Source organism: Agelaius tricolor, unplaced genomic scaffold, assembly GCF_023055355.1.
Source record: "Agelaius tricolor isolate 1412-34295 unplaced genomic scaffold, bAgeTri1.0.p SCAF_14, whole genome shotgun sequence".
Taxonomy (NCBI): Eukaryota; Metazoa; Chordata; class Aves; order Passeriformes; family Icteridae; genus Agelaius; species Agelaius tricolor.
This window is the reverse complement of record NW_027269274.1, coordinates 9074138-9095822: the sequence shown is the minus strand read 5'-3', so window position 1 is coordinate 9095822 and position 21685 is coordinate 9074138. Positions and strand designations below refer to the sequence as shown.

At 59.1% G+C, this 21685-nt stretch overlaps 1 protein-coding gene across 9 annotated transcripts; it reads left to right on the top strand.

The window, feature by feature from the left end:
* The first annotated feature begins 212 nt into the window (after positions 1–212).
* Positions 213–21237, top strand: USP19 (ubiquitin specific peptidase 19). Of its 9 annotated transcripts, XM_071439528.1 has the most exons (28): positions 235–350; positions 3964–4063; positions 4219–4463; positions 6249–6305; positions 7394–7522; positions 8072–8205; positions 8516–8923; positions 9246–9513; positions 9643–9799; positions 9901–9972; positions 10489–10604; positions 10928–11142; positions 11406–11607; positions 11693–11826; positions 12015–12173; positions 12256–12366; positions 12529–12639; positions 12795–12896; positions 13115–13255; positions 13427–13545; positions 13793–13930; positions 14020–14384; positions 15045–15155; positions 15686–15902; positions 16223–16375; positions 16483–16646; positions 16727–16905; positions 18733–19853. In XM_071439528.1, the coding sequence occupies exons 3-28, from the start codon at positions 4355–4357 to the stop codon at positions 18964–18966; spliced, it is 4305 nt and encodes a 1434-aa protein (XP_071295629.1). In that variant the 5' UTR covers positions 235–350; positions 3964–4063; positions 4219–4354; the 3' UTR covers positions 18967–19853. The 9 variants fall into 9 exon arrangements, with proteins under 9 accessions (XP_071295636.1, XP_071295634.1, XP_071295631.1 ...); XM_071439535.1 differs by lacking the exons at positions 3964–4063; positions 18733–19853 and adding an exon at positions 21068–21237 and having other exon boundaries at positions 213–350; positions 10934–11142; XM_071439533.1 differs by lacking the exons at positions 3964–4063; positions 18733–19853 and adding an exon at positions 21068–21237 and having other exon boundaries at positions 213–350.
* Positions 21238–21685: the final 448 nt, after the last annotated feature.

Here is a 21685-nt window from a genome sequence, read left to right as displayed (position 1 = left end):
ACAGCGGGGCGGGAATCGGCAGCGGGGCGGGAATCGGCAGCGGGGCGGGAATCGGCAGCGGGGCTGAAGGGCACAACACAGCCGGCATCCCCAGAGCAGCCCTGCAGTCCCAGGCTCAGCCCCGGAACGCCCGCGGACCGGCCCGGGGCCCCGCGCGCTCCCGGTGCCGCGGGAACGCGCCGGGCACCACCCCCGGCCCGTGTCACGTGACTCGCCCCCCGCGCGCTCCCGTGTCACGTGGGCGTGCCCGGCGGTTCCCGGAAGTGCGTCACGGGCTCGGGCCTGTCTCCGTTGTCGGCCCGCTCGGAACTTCGGCGCGGCACAAACAGACCGGAGCGGCGGGCGGGGCCGTGAGTGCGGGGAGGGCCGGGCCGGCCGGGCCGGGGCGGCGGCGGGGCCCGGGGGCGGCGAGCGGCGCCTGGGCCAGCGCGGGGTGAGGGCCGCAGCGGCGGGCAGGGCCCGGGGGCGGAGGGAGGCCGGAATGCGGCCGGTGGGCACGGGAGCCGGGGCGGCGGAGAGCGAGGCAGGCAGCGGATGGCGGTGGCGGCGGCCTGTGCCGAGCCTGAGCGGAGAGAACGTGCGGGGCGGCCGGAGCTGGGCCCGCGGGGGCTGAGAGCGGTGCTCGGCAGGACGGGCCGAGCGCGGCAGCCCCGGGCAGGAGCCGGCGCGGTGACCTCGTGCTCTGCCCGCCGGGGCCGCTCACACAAACACCGTTCACACAAACAAACACCGGTCACATTCCTTTTGCCCTCTCTCGGTGCCTGGGGCCGGGCAGCGGCGCCCGGAAGGCCAGGGGCCGCCGGCTGCTGTCTGGACTCTCTCATCAGTATCCCTGCCCATAGCCGGCAGGTTGGAACTAGATGATTTTCAAGGTCTGCTTCTAGCTCACACCGTTCTGTGATGCAGTGATCGTCCCCAGAACGAGGGAGCTGGGCCTGCCGGGTTCCCCACTCAGCAGAAGGCTCACTGCTGTCACAATGCGTTGGGTGCACAGTGATTTCCACGTGGGTTGGAAACATTTTGTGTGACAGTGCTGGCTTGAGTAGCTGCCCCAGGGGACTCTGTGCTTGCCCCGGTTCCACCCGTGTGTCAGGCATGCCCAGAAACAAAAGTAAAAGTCAAGCTTGAGCCTTGGGATTTCTGGTCCCTCAGGGGAGCAAGAAACAGAAGGTGACTGAAGTATTTGTGTACATGAGGGACATGTTTCTGTTGGCTGTGTTTAGAACATGGAGGATCCAAAAATCCCTGGAAAGATGATGATGTTGGGATAGCCAACCTTCTCTGCAGCTACCCCTGGAAAGGCCTTTGGGCACTGATGGGGAGTGCTGTGGACAAAAATCAGGGGGCTCCTCCTGCCAAGTGCTAAACCTGCCCCAAGCATGGGACACAAATTGCATCTCATTGAGCCCTTTCTGCTGTCCTTCCTGGTCTGGTGCTGCTCTGGGGAGGAGTGGCCCTTCTCCTTGTCCTCTTGCTCCCTTTCCTCTGGCCAGTCAAAATATTTGCAGTCTCAGCATGAGCTGGGTTGGGAAACTGCTCAGGGGTAATACACAGTTAGGAGAAAGCCCTGGCTGGATCTGGATCTGGTTCACCCCACAGCAGGGAGAGCAGAGGACAGGGAAGCACTTCTGCTCCCCGCAGCAGCATGGCCAGGCTTCCCTGGCTCTGGGGATTGAGTAAGGTTTTGTGGGAGTGCCCAGCTCATCAGGTGCTTCCCAGAGGTTCACCTGGCATCTAGCCAGAGCAGCCTTTCGCCATCTCTCCCCTGCAGTGACTCCTACTGTGCCAACAGGAGTGGTGCCAAAACCTTTGTGCACCCAAGGGCTGAACATGCTGCCCATGTGAGCATTTCCTGGTGGCAAAAAGTTTCTTATTCACCTATTCTAATCCCTGAGGAACCTGTGCTTTGCCCTCACTCCTCCAAAACCTTGGGGTGTGTGCAGCAGCCTCGGGCTGCCATCAGTCTGGCAGCTGAAATGGGCAGGGCTCCAGCCCCCTTGGTTCCTGCCTGCTGGGAGGAATAGCTGTCAGCAAAGCACCCGGGGGAGCTGAGCCTCAGCGAGGCATGGGAGCAGCAGGCTTCTCCTGGAGGAGTGACAAGCAGGCATGCAACCCTGTCTCTCTTCCTCACCCCTTCTTGGGCAGAGGCCTGTCCTTTCTCAGCCCTCCAGGACCCTTCTCAGAGCTTGCTTTCAGCCCTGCCCAGCAGTTATCCTCTGCCACCCCTTTGGAGGTGCCGGAAGGAGGTGACAGGGCCTTGCCTGACCCTGCATGAAGCAGTCACTGCTTCTTGAATCCTATTTCTCCTGGGGTTTTCACCCTGAAGGCAAAAGAAATACAGCAAAAAAATGCTTTCCCATGTTTACTAAGCCCAGGTGAGCTTCTTCAGCACCAGGGGACTGGAGCTGAGTGACAGCATGCAGCTGGCATCAGAGGCCTAGCCTGGTGAATCACTGCCACTTTCCCTGCTGTGGGGGCCCTTCCCATTCCATCTGGAGCCAGAAATGCTTCTGCATCCTGGAGAGACCCAGTGAGTGCAGCAGCATGGGGGTGATGCTGCTGTCCTCCCACACTCTTTCAAGCTCTTTGGGATGATGCTGGACCCTGCTCAGCATCTCAGTCTCCAGATCACTTGGGCCTCTCTACCGTGGGTGGCAGGAGTTGTCTGTGCCAGGCAGTTGGGCTGGACTCAGCTTTTCACTTGGCTTCAGTGGTTCTTGGTGGTGAGGGCGGGTTGGCCTGAAGAGAAGTGGTTTGGATGCAGGACCGGTCATGGGGCTGGCTTTGCCAGAGCTGAGGGCAAGACCAGGCTGCTTTGCTCTCTGGGGTTCCTCTCAGTTTGTGGCTGCAGCTCCACATTTGTGGCTTCTTGTTGCCCTGAACATTTCTAGACAACAAATGCCCTGGCAACATGGGGCCAGCAGGACAGAGCTGGCAGTGTCCTTCCTCTGTCAGGGTGCCTCCCTTGGAGGTGCCTGCACAGCAAGGGGTCTGTGCTTGGCACGTGGGTGCAGGCAGAACAGGGTGTTCCCGAGGGACAGCTTGCCTCCCACTGGTGGAGAGGCAGGCTCAGTGGAGCGGGGTTAGGCCAAGGTGTTGTTGGGCTTGGCTCCACGTCCTCACATGGGAGCTGGGCTTGTGAAACAGTGCCCTGGGAGCTGTGGTAGGCAGCTGGCACCTGGGAGCGGGCAGGATCCGAGTGGCTGGGCCCGTTTCCGTGCTGCAAACCCCTGCAGGCTGGCAGGCACTGCCAGGGTCAGGGTGTGCAGCCAGGGCAGTGAGGGGGGAAACCTTCCCAGCTCTCTGCTCTCACCGCCTCCATGGAGACACCTCCAGTGGGACTGTTTTCAGTGGGTTGTTTTGGCTCTGCTCTCTCAAAGCCCTGAACACTGTGGGGTGACACTGATGAGTGCACCTGGGCCAGCAGCTCCCAAACTCTGTAGGGGAGCTGGCTTTGTAGGGAGGGCATGTCTACAAAGGGGGCAGGGTGAACAACTTACATGCCCTGCTCAGCCTACTCTCTTCCTGGGACACGAGGAGCAGAGGTGTCCTGTTTCCTGGCCAAGCCCTGCTGACGCTGTCTGTAAACTGGCTGGGAGATAAATATTCAAGGTGCAGTCATGCTGTTTAAGTTCCCAGCTAGTGGGAGAAGGGGGAGGAACTCTCCTTTTGCCAGGGAGCTCTGCTCTCATCTGTCACGGGAGCCTGTCCCAGGCCTGCTTCCTTCTTAGGGTGTTACTGGCTCCTATTCTGGTGCTGTTGCACAGGACACTGTTTGACTGAAATAGCTGTCGCTCCAAGCTGTGTGACAGGCTCCCCCCGTTGATTCTGGAGGCTCAGTTTTGCAGATCCAGGCCTCCTCATGTCCTTGCCCTCAGCTGTGTCTCTGGGTGTTAGTGCCAGCAGCTGCTCTGGGCCAGTGTCGCTATAGTGGGAGCCATGAGCATGACACTTGCTTTCCAGGTTTTTAATGCGTGCCACATACTGAAGACCCCTGATTGTATGTTGGGAGCTCTGACAAGCCCATGCTTTTGGCAGTAAGCATTGTAGCAGCTGTGATGAGGTAGGTTTCCTCACTGAGTGCTGCATGGGGCTTCCCATAAACAACATGGTGAAGGTCATGTAAGGGCACTGGCCCTGAGGCAAAGAGTGGATCCTGCTGCTGTTGGGTCTTTTCCACCTGCTCCTCCTGCCATGCTTGCTCTTTCCTCTCTTTAGGCCATTACTTCCTTGCCAGAGAGTTTGACCACAGAGAGTCGCCAAGATAGCTGGGCCAGGAAGAAAACGTCGCACCCCTGACCCAGACTCCATTACCGACCCCGGCGGGCTGTTTGTGTCCTCCAAACGGCTGAAAATGTCCAGCAGCACAAATGCCCCTGGCCAGAGGAGAGCGTCTCGGGGCTTGGATGATGCCACCAACAAGAAGAAGCAAAAGGATCGAGCCAATCAGGAAAGCAAGGAAGGTGAGAGCCCCTCAGCATCCCTGGTGAGCAGGCCTGTGGTGTCTCAGCCCCGCAGCCTGGGAGCCTCTCAGCCATCTGCTGCAGGATAAGCAGATTTGACTAATCACTTCCTGCAGCTTATGGTAACCCGTGTGATATGGGATCTTCTTCGACACAGTGTCCTCCCTGGACCTGTAACCTCCTTCCTTTGGGCACTACTTAGCCCCAGCAATGTTAGGAAGGTTGGGCCTGCGGCCTTGTTAGCTAAAGTCTGGAGGGGGCCTTGGTGATTGTTTCTAGACTCTGCTTTGGACATGGTGTGATCTGCCCCAATCCAGCGATAGCGGAACTGAAACCTTTGAGTGCTCTTGCAGCTGGAGGCAGTGCTGCTTCTTTCCCATCAGTTTGCTGCCAGTGTTGTGAGGCAGTGACCAGGAGTGCAAGGCCTGCGGGTGGGGCTGGTGCTTTAGCTTCTGAGTCAGAACAGGGTGTGGCTCAGGTGAAGTAGTTGCTGTAGAGTAATTCCTTCTGTAACTGTCATGTATCCTTTGACAAAAATGATGCTTCGGGTGCAGGGAATGCCTGTGGGCAGGATGCCTGCAAGAGTTTCTGTGGCTCTGGAAAGTTGTTTGATTTCTGTGCCTGCTCTGTTATGATTACTGTAACCTCAAAATCACAGGGTGTTTTATAGGCCAAGGTAATTGAGTGCTTGGCGAGCTCTGTGCCACAGTGGCCAGGCACAGTCCCTGATGTGAAATCCCACAGTGCAGAGCACAGCACTGTGCTTTCTCTTGTGTGGGAGGAGTGTGCCTCTGGTAGGGCTTGACTCTGCATCCTCTGACGTGGGGGCCATCTTGAGGGCAACCATGCTGCCCCTGTCCCCTCTGTGAGTGGTGGTGAGGAGCTGTAGATCCTCCAGGCAGTGCTACTGCCATGCTTCTTACACTGCCAGCCCCACCAGCACCTTTGGACCAGTGGCTGTGGTGGTCAGCAGAAGTTTCCTACTGGTTTGTAGCCAGTCAAGGGATGCAGTGACAGCCCTCTGAGTGTTCCTGAGTGGAGACCATGGTTCCTGTTCCCATTATTTCTCTGCTTCAGGAGAAGGTGCTGTCGCTGTGGGTTCCTTGCCTGTCAGAGTTCACTATCCTGTGGGGCTAGAGCAGGCCTGGAGACACTTCTGGCTTTTGGAGATAATTCTGTGAGTAGCAGGGATTAGGTGTCAGGTCAGTTTGGTTCCCAACCCTGATCTGGAAGGAGGTTTTCAGATGTGGACATTGGCAGCTTGTGCAGGAATGGAAATGTTAAAGTGCAGCTGGGCCACGTGGTTCTCTGGTTACAGCAGAATTAGTTTGAGCATGACCAAACACCAGGTTCTTTCTGTCAGATCAAGACAGGACTCCTCTATATGGCTGGAGGCGGGGACCTGGTGTACTGCGCTGGGCAACACAGCTGAGCCTGGATGCCGAAAGCTCACAATGAGATGTGCCTCAAAAAAGCAGTGCCTACATGGTGCAGAATTGTTGTGTTGCTCCCACTCTGGTACTGTTTAGAGTAGGATATGGTGGTGTGGCCCAGAGCAGCTGTCCTGGCACTGACTTGCTGCAGTGCTGTGGGCAGGACTCTGGGGAAGGAGAAATGTGAGAAAACAGAGGAGGGAGGTGGGCAACACATGCAGGATGAAAGGCCTGGACACAGATTCAGGGTAGAAGGAGGTGATGTGTGAAATTTTCAGCATCAGCTTGCTGGCCTATGTTGTGAGGTGACAGAATGACAGACCTGCCTGCGCTCTGCTTCTCTGCCCACCAGTGTCTCGCCCTGAGCTCGAGCAGGCTGAGACTGCCCAGGAGAAGGACTCAGAGGAGGGTAAGTCGAGGTGTGTGCCAGCTGTCAGTGCATGGCCATGGAGTGCCCTTGCCAAGGGATCTGAAGCTTTCACCTTGTTGTCCAGTGCTCTGGCATTGAGCAGAGCTAACATGAGCACTCCCTTGCCTCAGTGTTTATCTTAACAGTATGTGGCCTTCCCAGGGGTGGAGAAAGGCTGTCTGCAAGGAAGAGGCCCTGGGTATGTGGCAGGCTGCTTGCAACTCAGGGGTCACAGTGCCACTGAGCACAAGCCTGGGACGCCTCGCTGCTGACACCTGCTCTGCTTGTTTCTGAGTAGGACATGATGCTGTGCTGGGAACATCCCAAGCTGTGTCACTTTGTGGGCAGCATTGGCTGGTTTCTGTCTCAGTCCAGGCCTGCTTTGAGGACAGAATAGGATGTCCTTGTGCCCCAGGGGTAGAACAAATCTGATTGAAGTCAAGGTGATCAAAATCACTTCCTTGTGTTGAAGACTTCAGGGCATCAAAGGCCACACCTGGAGCGTGGCAGGCACACAATGGAAGTTTTGCCTGCACCAGAGTATCACTGCTGCACTCTTTTCTCACCCGTTACAGTGTACTTCCCCCCCCCGGCCAGCCAGCCCATCTTTAATCTGTGTTAGCCACACTCACCTGGCAGGAGTACAGTGCTTTGATGGTTGCAGTTGGGCTGCTTGTTTTGCATATGCAAAGGGGAAGTGGCAATTTCTGATTGTGGTCAGAGTCCACCTAAATCCCCCAGAGTAATTCTGTGGCTTCCTCGTTCCTTGGGAAAGCAGTAATTGCTTTGTCGTTGGCAGGAGCCACCCTCTCTTCCCAGCTGCCACTGCTGCTTGTGGCACTGCCAAGAACAGCACTGCCTTTCTGATCTCTCTGGTTCCCACTGGGATTCATCTGCCCTGCTGCAACATGCGTTCTTGTTTGTGGCCTGTCTGATGAGAGCAGGTCCCTTTTAATTGTCATGATCTGTGTTCCCTGCGGTGACTTCCTTAATTGCGTGTGTGTTCAGGCTTGCATTCCCCAGCCAAGGAGTGGGCACTTCAGGCTCATTCCCCAGCAAGTGGGTGACACTTCCCTCCCTTTTCCTAGAGCTGCTGCTGGACTGGAAGCAGAATGCTGATGAGATCATTATCAAGTTGAATTTGGGCACTGGAGCTTTGAAGGCAGAGGATGTACGTGCTGATTTCACTGACACGGACTGTGTGGTCAAACTACCAGGTATGGGAACGGAGCAACTGCTGCAAGCTTTTATCCATTGGGATTTGGCACAGCTCTGGGCCAAGCACGGGGTTGCTGCAGGCAGACATCAAACTTTTCCCTCAGAGGCAATGCCCTGCTCTCAGCTGGCACACACTCAGGCAGCAGACAGGGACGATAGGAGAGCATTGTAGAGCTGGGGAGGGCAGGAGCTGGCCTCTGTGCCAAGTGAACAAATGTCCACAGCCGCGCCAGTGCGTCTCTGTCCCCTGCTTGCTGGGATGGCTGAGTCAGTCCCGGGTACCCTTTGGAAAAGTGACTGTGCCCCTGAGGGCGGGGAGGCCCAGGGCCTTCCCGCTGGGAAGAAGGCCAGCCAGATGTACAAAGCAAGTTCAGGGAAGCTGGCTGGAGCCCTGGAAGGCTCCTGGGGTATGGTGGCAGCCTGCCTGCAGCCTTCTTGGCTCTGAATGAGTGCTTCCTTCATCCTGGGGGCAGGTGAAAGGGGGCTGTGGGTTAGGTGACAGCTGTCTGGAGCACTGCCTGAGGTAGTGGTTCCCCTCTGCTTTACAGACGGGCGCCAGTGGAGCTGTCAGTTCTATGAGGAGATTGAGGGCTCCTGCAGCAAGATCCAGTGCAAGAAGGGCAACTTTCTACAGCTTGTGCTGCAGAAGAAGATCCCACTCCATAACTGGTCTTCACTTCTGGTAAGGAGGGAATGATCTGTCTGTTAAGGGAACTTGTGGAGCCCTGGGGAGCTGGGGTGAGCTCCGAGTCCCTGCTGTTGAGCTGCCCAGGGAGCAATGTGGGACACATCCTTCATCTACCTGCTGCATGAGCCATCTGCCACTGTCCCAGGGAGTCATACCCCTGTTTCTGCCTGCTACGCATTCCCAGGTTCTGGAGTAGAGTCTTGCTGCAGTCTGGGAAGGGGGAGTGAGGGTGAGGGATTGATAGGGATCCTGAAAGATGCTGCTACCTGAGTACCTTCCCACTGTGCTGCATTGCTTTTTACAGAAGAAAAGGAAAGATGGATCCAAAGAAGTGGCCAAAGGGGCTGTGTGCTGGGAGAACGGGAAGGAGAAGGCTGCTTCTGCAGAGATGACCCCTGAAGAGCCGAGGGCTGAAGGCACGGAGCCATCAAGATCCCGGCGGGAGCCCTCCAACCCCAAGCGTGCTCCAGGAAGAAGTGAGGTCCTGGGAGGGAAGAGCCCAGCCAGCCCAGGGACACAGAGTGGCCCCAGTGCCAAGCGGGCAGTGTACCTCAAAGTAGCTCCCACGGAAGAGGAGCCGAACGCCAGGGTCAGCGCAAGCACAGAGCCCAGCAAAGGGCACGGCGGGAGGGCCGGCAGCCGCCGCAACGGCAGAGCCAGCCAGGCTGATGCACCTGCGGCCCTTGCAGACCTCGCACTGCCGCTCGAGAAGGTACCTGGGGACTGGCTGGGCCGGGTGCCCCTGCTTCCTCTGCCCTGTGCGGGGGATGCAGGAGCCATCCCTGCTGATGAGGATGAGGTAGGGTCCGGGATGCTGAGGGCTGATAGGAGACCTGTGGTGGAGGAGGGAGTGAAGTGAGGACCCTGCAGTTGCTGTGCTGTGGTGCTAGTGGGGCTGAGCTGGCATGGGATGTGTGGGGGAAGCAGGTGGTATGGAGCTGTGCCTGACTGGCTGGCAGGAGCCACAGTGGGTGGGCCAGGGCAGCTCAGGGGTGACAGTGTCTGTGTTTCACTGTGTCTTTCTGTATTGAAAGGCTGTAGTTTTGGCCAAAGAGACTGTTCCTGTGGAGATGCCCCCTCTCGCAGCTACCACAGAGGTGCTCCCCCACCGTGTTGCCACCTGTGTTGAGAAGAGAGTCCTGCAGCCAGGCAGCCCTACTGAGGCCTTGCGGAGTCGGGACTGCCTGCCCGTCCTGGGAGAGAGCTCTAAGGCCATCCCAGTGGCCACCCCTCCCATGGGCAGGGATGGTGAGAAGAGGGACTGGTCCAAGGACGACGTGGCTCTGGAAGCAGCAGCTGATGGTGAGTGGCCAGAGCCCATGGGGTGAGCCTGGTCAGGAAGGTCCATCTGCTCAGGACCTTTCCTGGGTCAGCTTGCAGCTCCAACATGCAAGGAAGATAACCTCTCTCCCTGTGGCTTTCCTTACTCAGAGCCAGAGCCTTTTGTAAGCCTGACCTTTGTCAAGAATGACTCATATGAGAAGGGCAATGATCTGGTGGTGGTGCATGTGTATGTGAAGGAGATCCACAAGGAGACATCCAAGGTGTTGTTCCGGGAACAAGACTTCACACTAGTGTTCCAGACGAGGTACAAGTTTGCCTCGGGATGATGCCAGGCCACTGCAGAGCTCCTGATTGTGGCTGGGCTACTTGTTTGTTCACCTCTGCTCACTCCCAATTTCTCTGCAGTGATACGAACTTCCTTCGTCTCCATCCTGGCTGTGGGCCCCACACGGTGTTCCGGTGGCAGGTGAAGCTCAGGTATGAGTCCTGTCCTTCTAACCCACACCAGGGCAGGGGAGGTGAGAGTGCAGAGCTGGAGCAGGAACCAGTCCCATCTAGAGGTTCTGTACAGGGAATGCTCATTTCCTCATCTGGAGGTTTCACTTACACCATGCTACACTGGTGCCCTGAGCCTGGTCTGCCTTGGCTGTGTACTCTCTTGCAGGGGAGGAAATCCCAGTGTCTCCTTGCCTGCAGTGTGCCCCAGGCTGTTCTAGAGCTCTTGGGGACAGAGCCAGACCAGCCTTGTGCCCTTTGGGTAGGATGTGCAGCAGGAGAGAGCCGAGCAGAATGGATCTGTCAGAAAAGGGGTGCTCTGTGTGCTCAGTGTGGCCAGGCTCAAGGGTTTCACCCTGCTTTGTCAGGACTACCTCAGGATTGATGCTAGCAGGGTCCCTACTGCCTGGAGGCCATGGGTCTGCTATGCAAAGGCTTTGGCATGTGTGAGGCTGCTGTGGGGTCTGGGGCACCTCTGACTTGCTGTGTGCCTTGCAGGAACCTTATTGAGCCGGACCAGTGCACGTACAACTTCACAGTGTCTCGCATTGATGTCTGCCTGAAGAAACGCCAGAGCCAGCGCTGGGGGGGGCTGGAGGCTCCAGCCACACGAGGTCTGCACCCTGCCTTCGTGTCCTGCCTTCTGTCCTGCCTGCCTGCTGCACTGCAGGGGGCCGTGGGCCCTCCTCACCAGTGCCAGCTGCCAGCTGGTGCTGCATTCTCTGGCATGGAATGGTGGGGAAGGAGAGGGGCTGAGTGGGTGCAGGTGGGAGGGATGTGAGGCAGGGTGTGAGCCAAGTGATAGGGGAAGGGCACTGCTGTTTCCTTTGCTCACGGGTAGGAGAGAGCCTCTGCAAGTGTGGACTGAGCAGTTCAGCCCCGCTGTGGGCAGTGTGTGGTGCTGCTAACCACAGGCCCACCCTTCCCCCTTTTTAAGGTGCAGTGGGTGGTGCAAAGGTTGCCATGCCTACAGGCCCTACCCCTCTGGATAAGAACCCTCCGGGCAGTAACCAGCACCCCCTCTCCAGCAAGGAAGAGGCCCGAACCAGCGACAAAGAGAAGCCACGTGTGGAAGATGGGGCTCTGGATGGTGTGGCAGCCCGTACGGCCCCAGAGCACTTGGCAGTGAAGCAAGAGCCACACATTCCTTCGGTGAGTGTGGTCACACTGGGTCTGACCTGGATAGGGGAAAGAGAGACACCTCCTCAGTGCCACTCTGGGAGGAGGAGGTGGTGCCCCTCACTCATAGTTGGCAGGATTGGGGGCAACTGTTGGCCTGTCTGTCCCAGTCCATGTGGGAGATAGTGTGATGGCTCCAGCCCTCTCTGGGGGTTTTCTTGGGCTTTTGAGTTCCTCTGGTGTTCCCAGAGAGACTCCCTGAGTGCCATACCCTCACACCTCCTCTGCTTTGGCAGCCCAAACCAACATGTATGGTGCCACCGATGACACACAGCCCAGTGAGTGCTGAGAGCGTGGAGGATGATGAGGATGAGGATGAGAAGAAGAAGGTCTGCCTGCCTGGCTTCACCGGTCTGGTGAACCTGGGCAACACCTGCTTCATGAACAGCGTCATCCAGTCCCTGTCCAACACCCGGGAGCTGCGTGACTACTTCCATGGTGAGCCCACACTGGGAGCCCAGCAGAGCTTGACCACTTAGATGATGAAGCCAGCAGCCACCCTGAGCTCCTGCATCTCTTACAGATCGGTCCTTTGAGTCAGAAATCAACTATAACAACCCGCTGGGGACGGGTGGACGCCTGGCCATTGGCTTTGCCATGCTGCTCAGAGCACTGTGGAAGGGCACACACCATGCCTTCCAGCCCTCTAAACTGAAGGTAGGGCCCCTGGCATTGGTGCTCACAGGAGCACTGTGGGTCTCCAGCATTCCTTTGTGGGCACCTGGCTGCCCTTCAAGTGTCACAGTGAGCTGTGGGTGTGGGTGGGTGCAGCCAGGGTTTGTGCATGGGGCAGGCAGTGCTGCCAGAGGTCTGCTGACCAGCCCTGACTACTGTGCTCCCCACAGGCAATTGTGGCCAGCAAGGCCAGCCAGTTCACTGGCTATGCCCAGCATGATGCTCAGGAGTTCATGGCCTTCCTGCTTGATGGCCTGCACGAGGACCTCAACCGCATCCAGAACAAGCCCTACACAGAGACTGTTGACTCGGATGGGAGGCCTGATGAGGTGAGGGTGTTCCTCCCCCAAAGTCACCAGGGAAGAGCAGCCTGGGTGGTTTAATGAGATGCTAAGCCCTTTCTTCCTGCAGGTGGTAGCTGAGGAGGCTTGGCAACGACACAAGATGAGGAATGACTCATTCATAGTAGACCTCTTCCAGGGCCAGTACAAATCCAAGCTCGTCTGCCCGATGTGCTCCAAGGTAGGAGAGCCCTGAAGATTCTGTCCCTGTCCTGGTTGTGCAGAAGTAGGCTCCTGACCCTCAGAGAGCACAAGTCACAGGGCAAGGCTGGATCTTGGGTCCACTGGATCTGCTGCTCGGCCACAAGCACTTCCCACAGCTGAGTGTGTTTTTGTTCTGCAGGTGTCTATTACCTTTGACCCCTTCCTGTACCTCCCCGTGCCCCTCCCACAGAAGCAAAAGGTGCTGACTGTCTACTACTTTGCAAAGGAGCCACACAAGAAACCCATCAAGGTAAAGGATACCTTCTGCCCTGGGGAGGGAGCCGAAGAAGGCTCCTGGAGGTGCCCCAGGCAGCTGGTCGTGTGCCAACTGGCTAAGCCGTGTGTTGAGTAAGGGCCCTCATGCCTTAGTGTGCTGTGACTAATGTGGCACTTTCTCGGTGGCAGTTCCTCGTGAGTATCAGCAAGGAGAACTCCAGTGCCATGGAGGTACTTGACTCAGTTGCTCACAGTGTGCGTGTGAAACCAGAGAACCTGCGCCTGGCAGAGGTGAGAGTGCTGGGCAGATACCTGCTCTGGAGGGTTGGGCCACCACAGTAGGGCCTGGGGAATGCCCATTTTTCCCTTGTGAGGTGGTGAGCTGAGCACAGCATCCTTGGGCGGCTGCTCTTCCCACAGCTCACTGTGAGACTGGGTTCTGTGGCTCTCTGAGGAGAGGACACATAGGGCAGCCCTCACACGGCCATGCTCCACTGCTTTCCTGGCAGGTGATCAAGAATCACTTCCACCGCATGTTCCTGCCCTCTAACTCACTAGACACAGTCTCGCCAACGGACCTGCTGCTGTGCTTTGAGGTGCTGTCCCCAGAGCTGGCCAAGGAGCGTGTGGTGGAGCTTCAGGTCCAGCAGGTAAGAAGGCCTGTTGGGACTACTGGGAGGGATGCAGGAAGGCTGAGCGCTGAGCAGGAGGGGCAGAACTGCACACAAGGGCAGTTAGCTACAGTGAGCATGGATGCCCACCGAGGCTGCCTTGTCCTGCCCAGGTGCCCTTCCCTGTCCAACGGGTCCTTTCTCCTGCAGCGTCCACAGGTGCCCAGTGGCCCTGTTGCCAAGTGTGCAGCCTGCCAGAAGAAGCAGCTGCCAGAGGATGAGAAGCTCAAGCGCTGCACGAGGTGCTATCGAGTTGGTTACTGCAACGTGTGAGTTGGCTTGGTGCCTGGCAGGGATGGAGGATCTCCTGCTGTGAAGGGCTGGATGGGAGAGCTCTGCCTGCTGGGAGAAGGTGGGATGGATCTGCCCTTTGGGATGGAGCCAGTTGAACTCCTGGTGTTCCCCTTGTCCCCAGCACACTCCTCTGGCCCTGCACTGCTCCCTCCCAGGCTGTTCAAGGATGCTGAGTTCAGCAGGGGCTGTATGTATGTCTGACATGCCGTGTGTGTGTTACAGGGCATGTCAGAAAACACACTGGCCAGACCACAAGGCTTCGTGCCGTCCTGAGAACATCGGTTTCCCCTTCCTCATCAGCGTGCCCGAGTCCCGCCTCACCTACGCCCGCCTGGCCCAGCTGCTGGAGGGCTACGCCAGGTGAGAGTCTGGGGAAGGAGGGTGCTTCTGCCCCAGAGCTGAGCTCAGCCCCGTGTCTGGCCAGGCCTAACTCCCACCTCCATGCCCAGGTACTCAGTCAGCGTGTTCCAACCTCCGTTCCAGTTGGGCCGGATGTCACCGGAGCAGGGGCTGCAGCCTCTGCACTCGGACAAGCTGGAGCCCCTGGCCAAGAGCAGCTGTGCAGCAGCCACCTCTGCCCCCGAGCTGGGAGATGGGGACAGGGTTTCCAGCCTCCCTCAGGAGCCCCCACTCTCCCCAGCTGTGCCTGAGCTGCAGCCAGAGATGGGGGATACTACCACTGTCCGGAGCAAGGTCCTGACAGCCAGGAGTTCCCTCCTGAGCTTGGATTCAGGGTTCTCTGAGCACATGGAATCGCAGGGTGACAGCTGTTGTGAGAAGGAGCCGTCCTATGAGAGAGCCCTCAAGCCTGAAGGTAAGAGGTGCTGAAGTGCTGGCTATGTCTGTGCCAGAAGCTCGGGCAATTCTCCCTTCTTGAGGTGACCTCCCAGCACAGCATCTCTTCTCCCCTTGTGAGCTTGGTCTGGAGACTCTTGGATCACAGATGAGGCCATGGGAGCTTTGTTTTGGTACTCTTGCCTCACCTGAAATGCCTGTCTACCCACGCTCTGCCCTGCCCTGGCAAAGCCCAGGGTGTAGAGCAGAGACCTGATGAGCAGAAAGGCTGGAGTGCTGTGTTGTTGTGGGAGAGGTGGGAATGCAGGGGCTGGCAGAAGTCCTGTGGGAGCAAGGCAGAGCTGGTGCAGGCTGAGCCCCTGGGGGCTGTGAGCAAAGCACTTGGCTGGCTCTGACTCAGCTGCATGGGACCAGCCTCTCGCGCTCTGCTGCCTGGCTGTCACGTTTCCAGACACTCGTCTCAGGATGGCAGCAATGTGCAGTGAAGGGGCAAGGCAGGCAGAGGAGCACAGCTTGCCAGGGGCAGGCGCCTGCTAAAAATAGTCAAGGACACGGGCACGTGGTTGTGTCCCTTCAAGGCCGTAGCATGTGAGGTGGGGGTGGGGGCACTGCAAATTCTTGGCCCCTATGCAGGGCAGACAGGCAGTGCCACCACAAATCTGTCCCTGCCTCTTCACAGCTGCCATCCCTGGGTACCAACACACTCCAGACTCACTGAGTGCCCGCGCCACACAATTCTACATCACTAAGATCGATGCTGCCAACCGAGAGCACAAGCTGGAAGATAAAGGTGAGCCAGAGCCCTGTAAAGTACCACCTTCATCCCTTACAGCCTCTGGCAGGGCAGTGGATCTGCCTGGCCAGGGTGCCAGAGTCTGCCTGGCATGAGATGAGCCCAGGTGTCCACACTGGACAGTAAAAGCTGCATATGACAGGGGAGGGAAGGGCTCTGCTGCACAGAGTCTCTGTCTAGAAGCTCTTCTTGGGCATGACATTCCTGCTCTCCTCAACAAATAGGCCAATTCCTTCCAACCTCGTGTATTCTCAGAGGGTCTCTGATCTCTGGGTCACCTCTTTGTTTGAATGGGATGCCCACACCAAGTGCTGGTTGTGAGGGTGCTGCTGATAAGAGGGCTGTGCCAGTGTTGCACCCTGCAGGCTCAGGGGCTCTGCATGATGAACCTGGCTAGGGGGGTACCTGTCCCTTTCTGGCAGCATTTTTTGATCTCTGTATCTAACTGGGATGGGCAGGATTGCTCCAGCAAGGTGGTCTGGTCTAGCCTGGTGGGGTAAGTGTTTGAGGTCTGTGCCACTTCACAGGTGACACCCCCCTGGATCTGACAGACGACTGCTCTCTTGCCCTGGTGTGGAAGAACAATGAGCGCCTCAAGGAATTCGTGTTGGTAGAATCCAAGGAGTTGGAGTGTGTGGAGGATCCAGGCTCAGCCAGCGAAGCAGCCCGGGCTGGCCACTTCACCCTGGAGCAGTGCCTCAATCTCTTCACGAAGCCTGAAGTCCTGGCCCCAGAGGAAGCGTGGTGAGGAAGGCAGTAGGGTGGGTTCCAGCCAACAGGCCCAGACAGCAGCAGGGGTTTCCCAGGAGCTGCCCAGGCCTGCACGCTGTTACTACTGGCAGCCAGGAACAATGGGCTGGCTTTGCCTGTGCACTCAGAAGGGCTAAGCCAGCAGGGAGCAAAGCTAGTTCTCTGCAGGACTGTACTGGCCTGCCCTTGACAGAGCAGGCTGAGCCCTCCCGCATACCCTTTGCCAGCCTTGCATGTGGGGGACCCTGGGGCTGAACTGGGCTGCAAGGACTGAGGCTCTCTCCATGCCAGTGACGAACACACTCTTCCCCCAGGTACTGCCCCAAGTGCAAGCAGCACCGCGAGGCTTCCAAGCAGCTGATGCTGTGGCGGCTGCCCAACGTCCTCATCATCCAGCTCAAGCGCTTCTCCTTCCGCAGCTTTATTTGGAGGGACAAGATCAATGACATGGTGGACTTTCCTGTCCGGTGAGAGCCCAGGGGATGATGTGCCTGGGTTGGCACTGCCTCTGCTGACCTGCAACCCAGGCTGCATAACACTGATCACCCTTGACGGTCACTGTATCTCTCTACAGGAGTCTGGACCTGAGCAAGTTCTGCATTGGTCGGAAGGGTGAGCAGCAGCTGCCTATGTATGACCTGTATGCTGTGATCAACCACTATGGAGGCATGATTGGAGGGCACTACACAGCATACGCCCGCCTGCCCAACGACAAGAACAGCCAGCGCAGCGACGTGGGTGAGCATCTGTCACCCTCGCCACCCCTCTGCTCCCACAGCCGTGACTTGTCTGCTTGCTTAACCCTTCCTCCTCCTCAGGCTGGCGGCTCTTTGACGACAGCACAGTCACCACGGTGGATGAGAGCCAGGTGGTGACCAGATACGCCTATGTCCTCTTCTACCGCCGGAGGAACTCTCCCGTGGAGAGACCCCTGCCAGGGCATCCCTCAGACCACCGCGCCGAGCGCACCACCTCTGCCGAAGCTGCTGCCAGCCAGGTGAGCGCTTGCGTCCTTTTCGCCGCTGTTGGAGCCACAGAGCTTGAAATGTGCTCAGGGGCCCTCATGCAGGGCCCTGCCTGTCTTTACCTGCACCCACAGAGCCTGGTGCAGCTGTGGTGCAGTGCCTGTACCCCTTTGATACCAGAGAGCTTGCATCAGCTGGGCATTGGAGCCTGTCTTGCCTTGTTCTCACTGTGGGCTTGGGACAGTCCCTGTCCTGAGGGGTCACAGGAGAACTGGTTTCATCATCAGTGTGGAAGTGCTGATGGGAGGGCACTGGAAGAGGAAGAAGGAGGGCACGGCCTCACTGGGGTCTGCATTGGAGGAGGGGCTGTGAGCTGTGCAGTAGGATCTGGTCGTGCCAGGGAGCAGTAAGAACTTGCCCTCCAGAGCTGCTTTCAAGGCAGGGTGGGGAACTTTCTACTGGGGCCCAACTCAGGGCCAAGCCAAGTGCAAAAAAGGTAAATGCCAGTGCTGAGCCAGAGGCCTGGCAGCCTTCACAGGGTGCTGTAGAGAAACCTGCCAGAGTGAGCTCTGTTGCTGGGTGGCCTGGGAGGGAGGGACTGGGGGTGGGCCAGACGTCAGGGTGCTTTCAGAATGCTTTCAGTGGTAGGGAATGGCTGTGCTGATCTTCTTGTGAAAGTCAGGAAGGCCTAGGCTGGAGACCCCGTGCACAATTGTGCTGCAGACATTCCCTCTGTGCTCAGCACCTCTGTGGGCCCACAGAGTCTGAGGACAATGCTCAGTTCATCTCCAGCATGACTGCACATGTGTGCCCAGAGGGGCCCTTCTGGCCTGGCCTCCCTGCCCCTCTGGCTCATCCTCCCCGTGGACTGGTGCTGGTTAGGCATCCCAGCTCTGCCCTCTTGCCTGAGGACAAGCTGTCTGTCTCTGAGGCCGGGAGGGCTATCTGGCATGTTGGTGTCTGCCTGCTTGGGCTGTTCCTGCCCTGCGTGTGTGTCCTGGAGCAGCCCCGCTCACTGGGGGCACCCTGAGCAGTGAGAAAGCCGCGCTGCTTTTCACACACTGGTGATGAGAGGCTTCAGGGACCAAACTGGCGCTGTGGCTCACTGTATGCCCCATGGCACTGGGGTTCATCAGGTTGCTCTGTGGTACTGGGGCTCATTGGGCCCCTGGCAGCACCGGTTCCCCTGCAGTAATGGGATGCATTGGATCCCAGTGGGGCTCAGCAGGTCCCCAAGCACCCTGGACCACCTGCACCCTCCGTGGCACTGGGTGCCCTTCAGAGACCTGCTCCCTGACTGGCTGCTCTGCATGATCACCGCCATGAAGGGCCAAGCTGTGGTTGGCTGCCTGTGGAAAATCCTCCTGGAACCTGGGCTACAGTTGGTTGTCAGAGCATTCCTACCCACCAAAGCAGAGCTGTGACTGGCTGTACTGGCACTGTGCCTCCTGCTCCTGCTGCTCCAGCTGGCTCTGGATTGGCTGTCATTTGAAAGATCCTGTTGGGATCACAGAAGCTGGGCTGTGATTGGCTGCTGCCTGCTCCCTTGCCTCCCGGACCCACCAATGCAAGCGCATCTGCTCCATCGGGATCCAGCTGCTGGCTTCACTCCCTGCAGTCCCGTGAAGACCCTGCCCGGCAGCTGCCCATGCTGCCTCCCACAGAGCCACCCAGCGGAGCCCCACACACCAGAGACCCCGAAGAGCTGCGGGGGTGGGCGCGACCGCGACGGTGCTGCATGGGGAGGCGGGCTGGCTGGGCACGGGGCTGGGCTTGCAGGCAGCCGCCTGCCCCGGGGGATGGCAAGGGGTGTTGCCCGTTGTGTTCTCCAAGTGCTGACGCAGGTTTCCACATCGCAGGCTTCTCTGATCTGGCAGGAACTGGAGGCTGAAGAACAAGAGCTGCAGCTTGAGGCACCCCAAAGGCCTGCAAGAAACTCTTGGAGGCCCTGTGGCCAGAGGCGAAGTCCGGGCACCCCCCAGCACCCAGATGAAGGCTGCGTCAGATACTTTGTCCTGGCCACCACAGCTGCAATTGTGGCTCTCTTCCTGAACGTCTTCTACCCACTCATTTACCAGCCCCGCTGGAGATAGGCCCAGGCGCGTGGCCAGCTGCGGGAGCAGGGCCGCCAGGGCACGCGCCGTCCTAGGACGCTCTGAGACCAAGACATGAGGCAGCAGGACAGAAATCACTGGGAAAGACTCGCCAAGGGAAACATGGGGCTGTCGGCTCCTGTCTGTCTGCTCTGGCATCTCCTGTGCCAGCTGGCAGGCCTGTGTGGCCAGCCTGCTACTTTGCCAAGGCACAACCCAGAACCAGAAGCTCCTTTGCCCTTCCTTGCTGCCCCCAGGAGTGGGGCAGGCCTCAAGGCTACCTGCTGCTCAAGAAGGGACTTTGCTGCTGCAGCGTTGCTGGGGCTTCAGAGCCCTGTGGGCACATCAACATCTCTGCTTGGCTCCCAAGAAGGAAATGGAGACCTGCCGGGAGGCTGCAGCAAGGGCAGGATGCCCTGACACGGGCCCTGGCTGGCCACCTCTCTCAGCTGTGCTGCTGCAGGAGCCTTGAGCTCCCCTGGGGCTGGGGCTACCCACGGTCCTTGGCCAGCCCAGTCTGCCCTGCTAGCCTTCTGCTGAGCCTTCTGGTGCCAGCTGCCTGTGCGCTGGGAGTGTGTGCTGCACTCCTGTGCTGGGGCTGGACGGGCTTGTCACCAAGGGCTTGTGTGCTTCCCTGCTCAGCCCCAGACAGTGCTGGGGAGCCTGGCAATCCAGACTGAGGTGCCCATAGTGGGCACCTATCTACGTGCCCACCAGTCCGTGGGGCTGTGTGCTGGCAGCATCTGGGGGAGTTGGTCTCTTCAGGGCAGTGTGGTGCAGCACCTCATTTGCGAGGGTACCAGCTGCCCATGCTGCGGGAGAGGCGTGGGGTCAGGGAGCACAGATATGGCTGTGGTGCTTTAATAAAGCCAGATTTTCCAAAGAAATGCAGCATTCCTGTCCTGTGTGCTGGGACTCCCACACAGAGGCGAGGACTCCACACTGGGGTCACCTGAGGCCACTATGTGACCCAGCTGGCACCAGGACCATCCCTTGGGCTTTGCTGGGTGCCTGGTGCACCTTGTGTGGCAGCAGGCTCAGGAGTGAGCTCCGCCTGCCCATGCCATGGGGCGCAGGCTGGGCTCCAGTCCCAGCTGTGGAGTGGTAGCCTCATGGGACACGTGCAGGGTGTGGGGAGCCCGGCAGGGCCAGGAGCAGGCAGTCCCCTGAGGCTGCTGCTCCAACAGTGTCTGACATTGAGACGTGTTGCCCTTGGCTGCGTGTGGCTCAGACAGCTCTGGCGTATCTGGGTGTGAGAGGTGACTTCAGAGCCCTGTGACTTTCTTTTCCGTCTCCACTGCTGTTCTGCTGGCAGTGCCCTCAGCTGGCCTGGGAGGGATGCTTTGCAGTGAAGGGGTTCGTCTGCATTTTAGGCCGGGGCCTGAGCTGGACTCCCCCTGCCTCTGTCCCACGCCCCTCCTCCACGTGCTGAGGTTTACTCCCCTCCCAAGCAGGTTCCAGCCTGGGAGCATGGCAGGGCCGTGCCGTGGTCATGAGGTGCCTGTCCTGGAACAGTCGCCTCATTGTCTGCAGCCCTGGGTCTCAGCAGCCTCCCCCGCTCACCCACGGTGCCGGCCTCGTGGGTCTGAGTCAGTGCCCGGCGCTGGTGGGCTGACCTCTGCTCCGGCTGGTGCTGGCACCCCAGGGTTGGGGCCCACAAGCCGCTGCCTGCACCTGCCTGACCTCACCAGCCAGTGGGTGGCCGGCAGTGAGGCCTGACAAGGTGCTCTCAGCCCTGGAAAATCCCCTCTGGCCCTGCTCTGTTCCTCAGGCCTCCGGCAGGCACTGGCAGCGTGCCTGTGGCCCGTCACTGCTGCCCGTGCTGGGGTGCAGGGCTGTGCTCCGCCCTGGGGCAGGAGTGTTCTGCAGCCTGGCCCTCCTGTCTGGCCAGAGGGGCTGCCTCCAGCGGCCCTGGGCACGCTGCTTCCCTCTGCCCTGCCGTGGGGTTTGCCACCAGCTGCTGCTCTCTAAGCCCAGGGGCTGCACATTCTGCATGTGGGGCTGTGTCCCCTCCAGGCACCTCTCCAGCCCCCCGGGAGCAGGGAGGGAGATGGGTGGGCAGGCTGCAAGTCTCCCTCTCATGCCCACCTTCTGCTTGCAGGGACTGCCCCCGGTGCCGTTCGGATCCGGCCTGGCCCCTGAAGGAGCCCCGCCGCTGGCTGCGGAAGGCCTCCCCGAGCGTTTTGCCAGCCCCGCCGAGCGCCCAGCCCCCTCCTACAGCAGCATGGAAGAAGTCGACTAGGGTGTCATGGGGGGCCTGGCCTGGGGTGTGGGCCAGGCCAGGCACTGGGGGGTGGGGGGATGGGGGAATCGGGGTTTGTCCTGCGCTCATTAAACTCTCTGAACTCCACTCGCCTCTGCTGCCTGCTATCCATTCGGACCCTCTGCCCCCTGGTGAGTCAGGGCACCATGTCCCCGGTGTGCTGTTAGGACCCCCAGCACCCTGCTGCCACAGGTGCCCTCCTGCTCCAGTGTTCCCTGGTGTGACTTGGTGCTCGCTATCCCCTAATATCCCTCAGGGACCGGTGCCATTGCCGGGTGCACTCCACAGCAGCGGCAGGGGACACAGTGTTCCCTGGTGCCTCGTGTGCTCTGCTGCTGGCTGCACCCTGTTGTCTCGTGTCCCCTGTGCAAATCCTGCCGCTTTAGTGCCTCGTGTCTTCTCCTGTGCCCTGGTGCTGGTGGGACGAGCCGTGCAAGTCCCGGAGTTCCAGTGCCT

Excerpts from the sequence above, each read along its gene's own strand:
- USP19 (XM_071439527.1), top strand. The coding sequence starts at position 4,355 with ATGTCCAGCAGCACAAATGCCCCTGGCCAGAGGAGAGCGTCTCGGGGC. Across the intron at positions 9,800-9,900 it reads ACACTAGTGTTCCAGACGAG|TGATACGAACTTCCTTCGTC; the intron begins GTACAAGTTTGC and ends ATTTCTCTGCAG. Across the intron at positions 16,376-16,482 it reads ATGGTGGACTTTCCTGTCCG|GAGTCTGGACCTGAGCAAGT; the intron begins GTGAGAGCCCAG and ends ATCTCTCTACAG.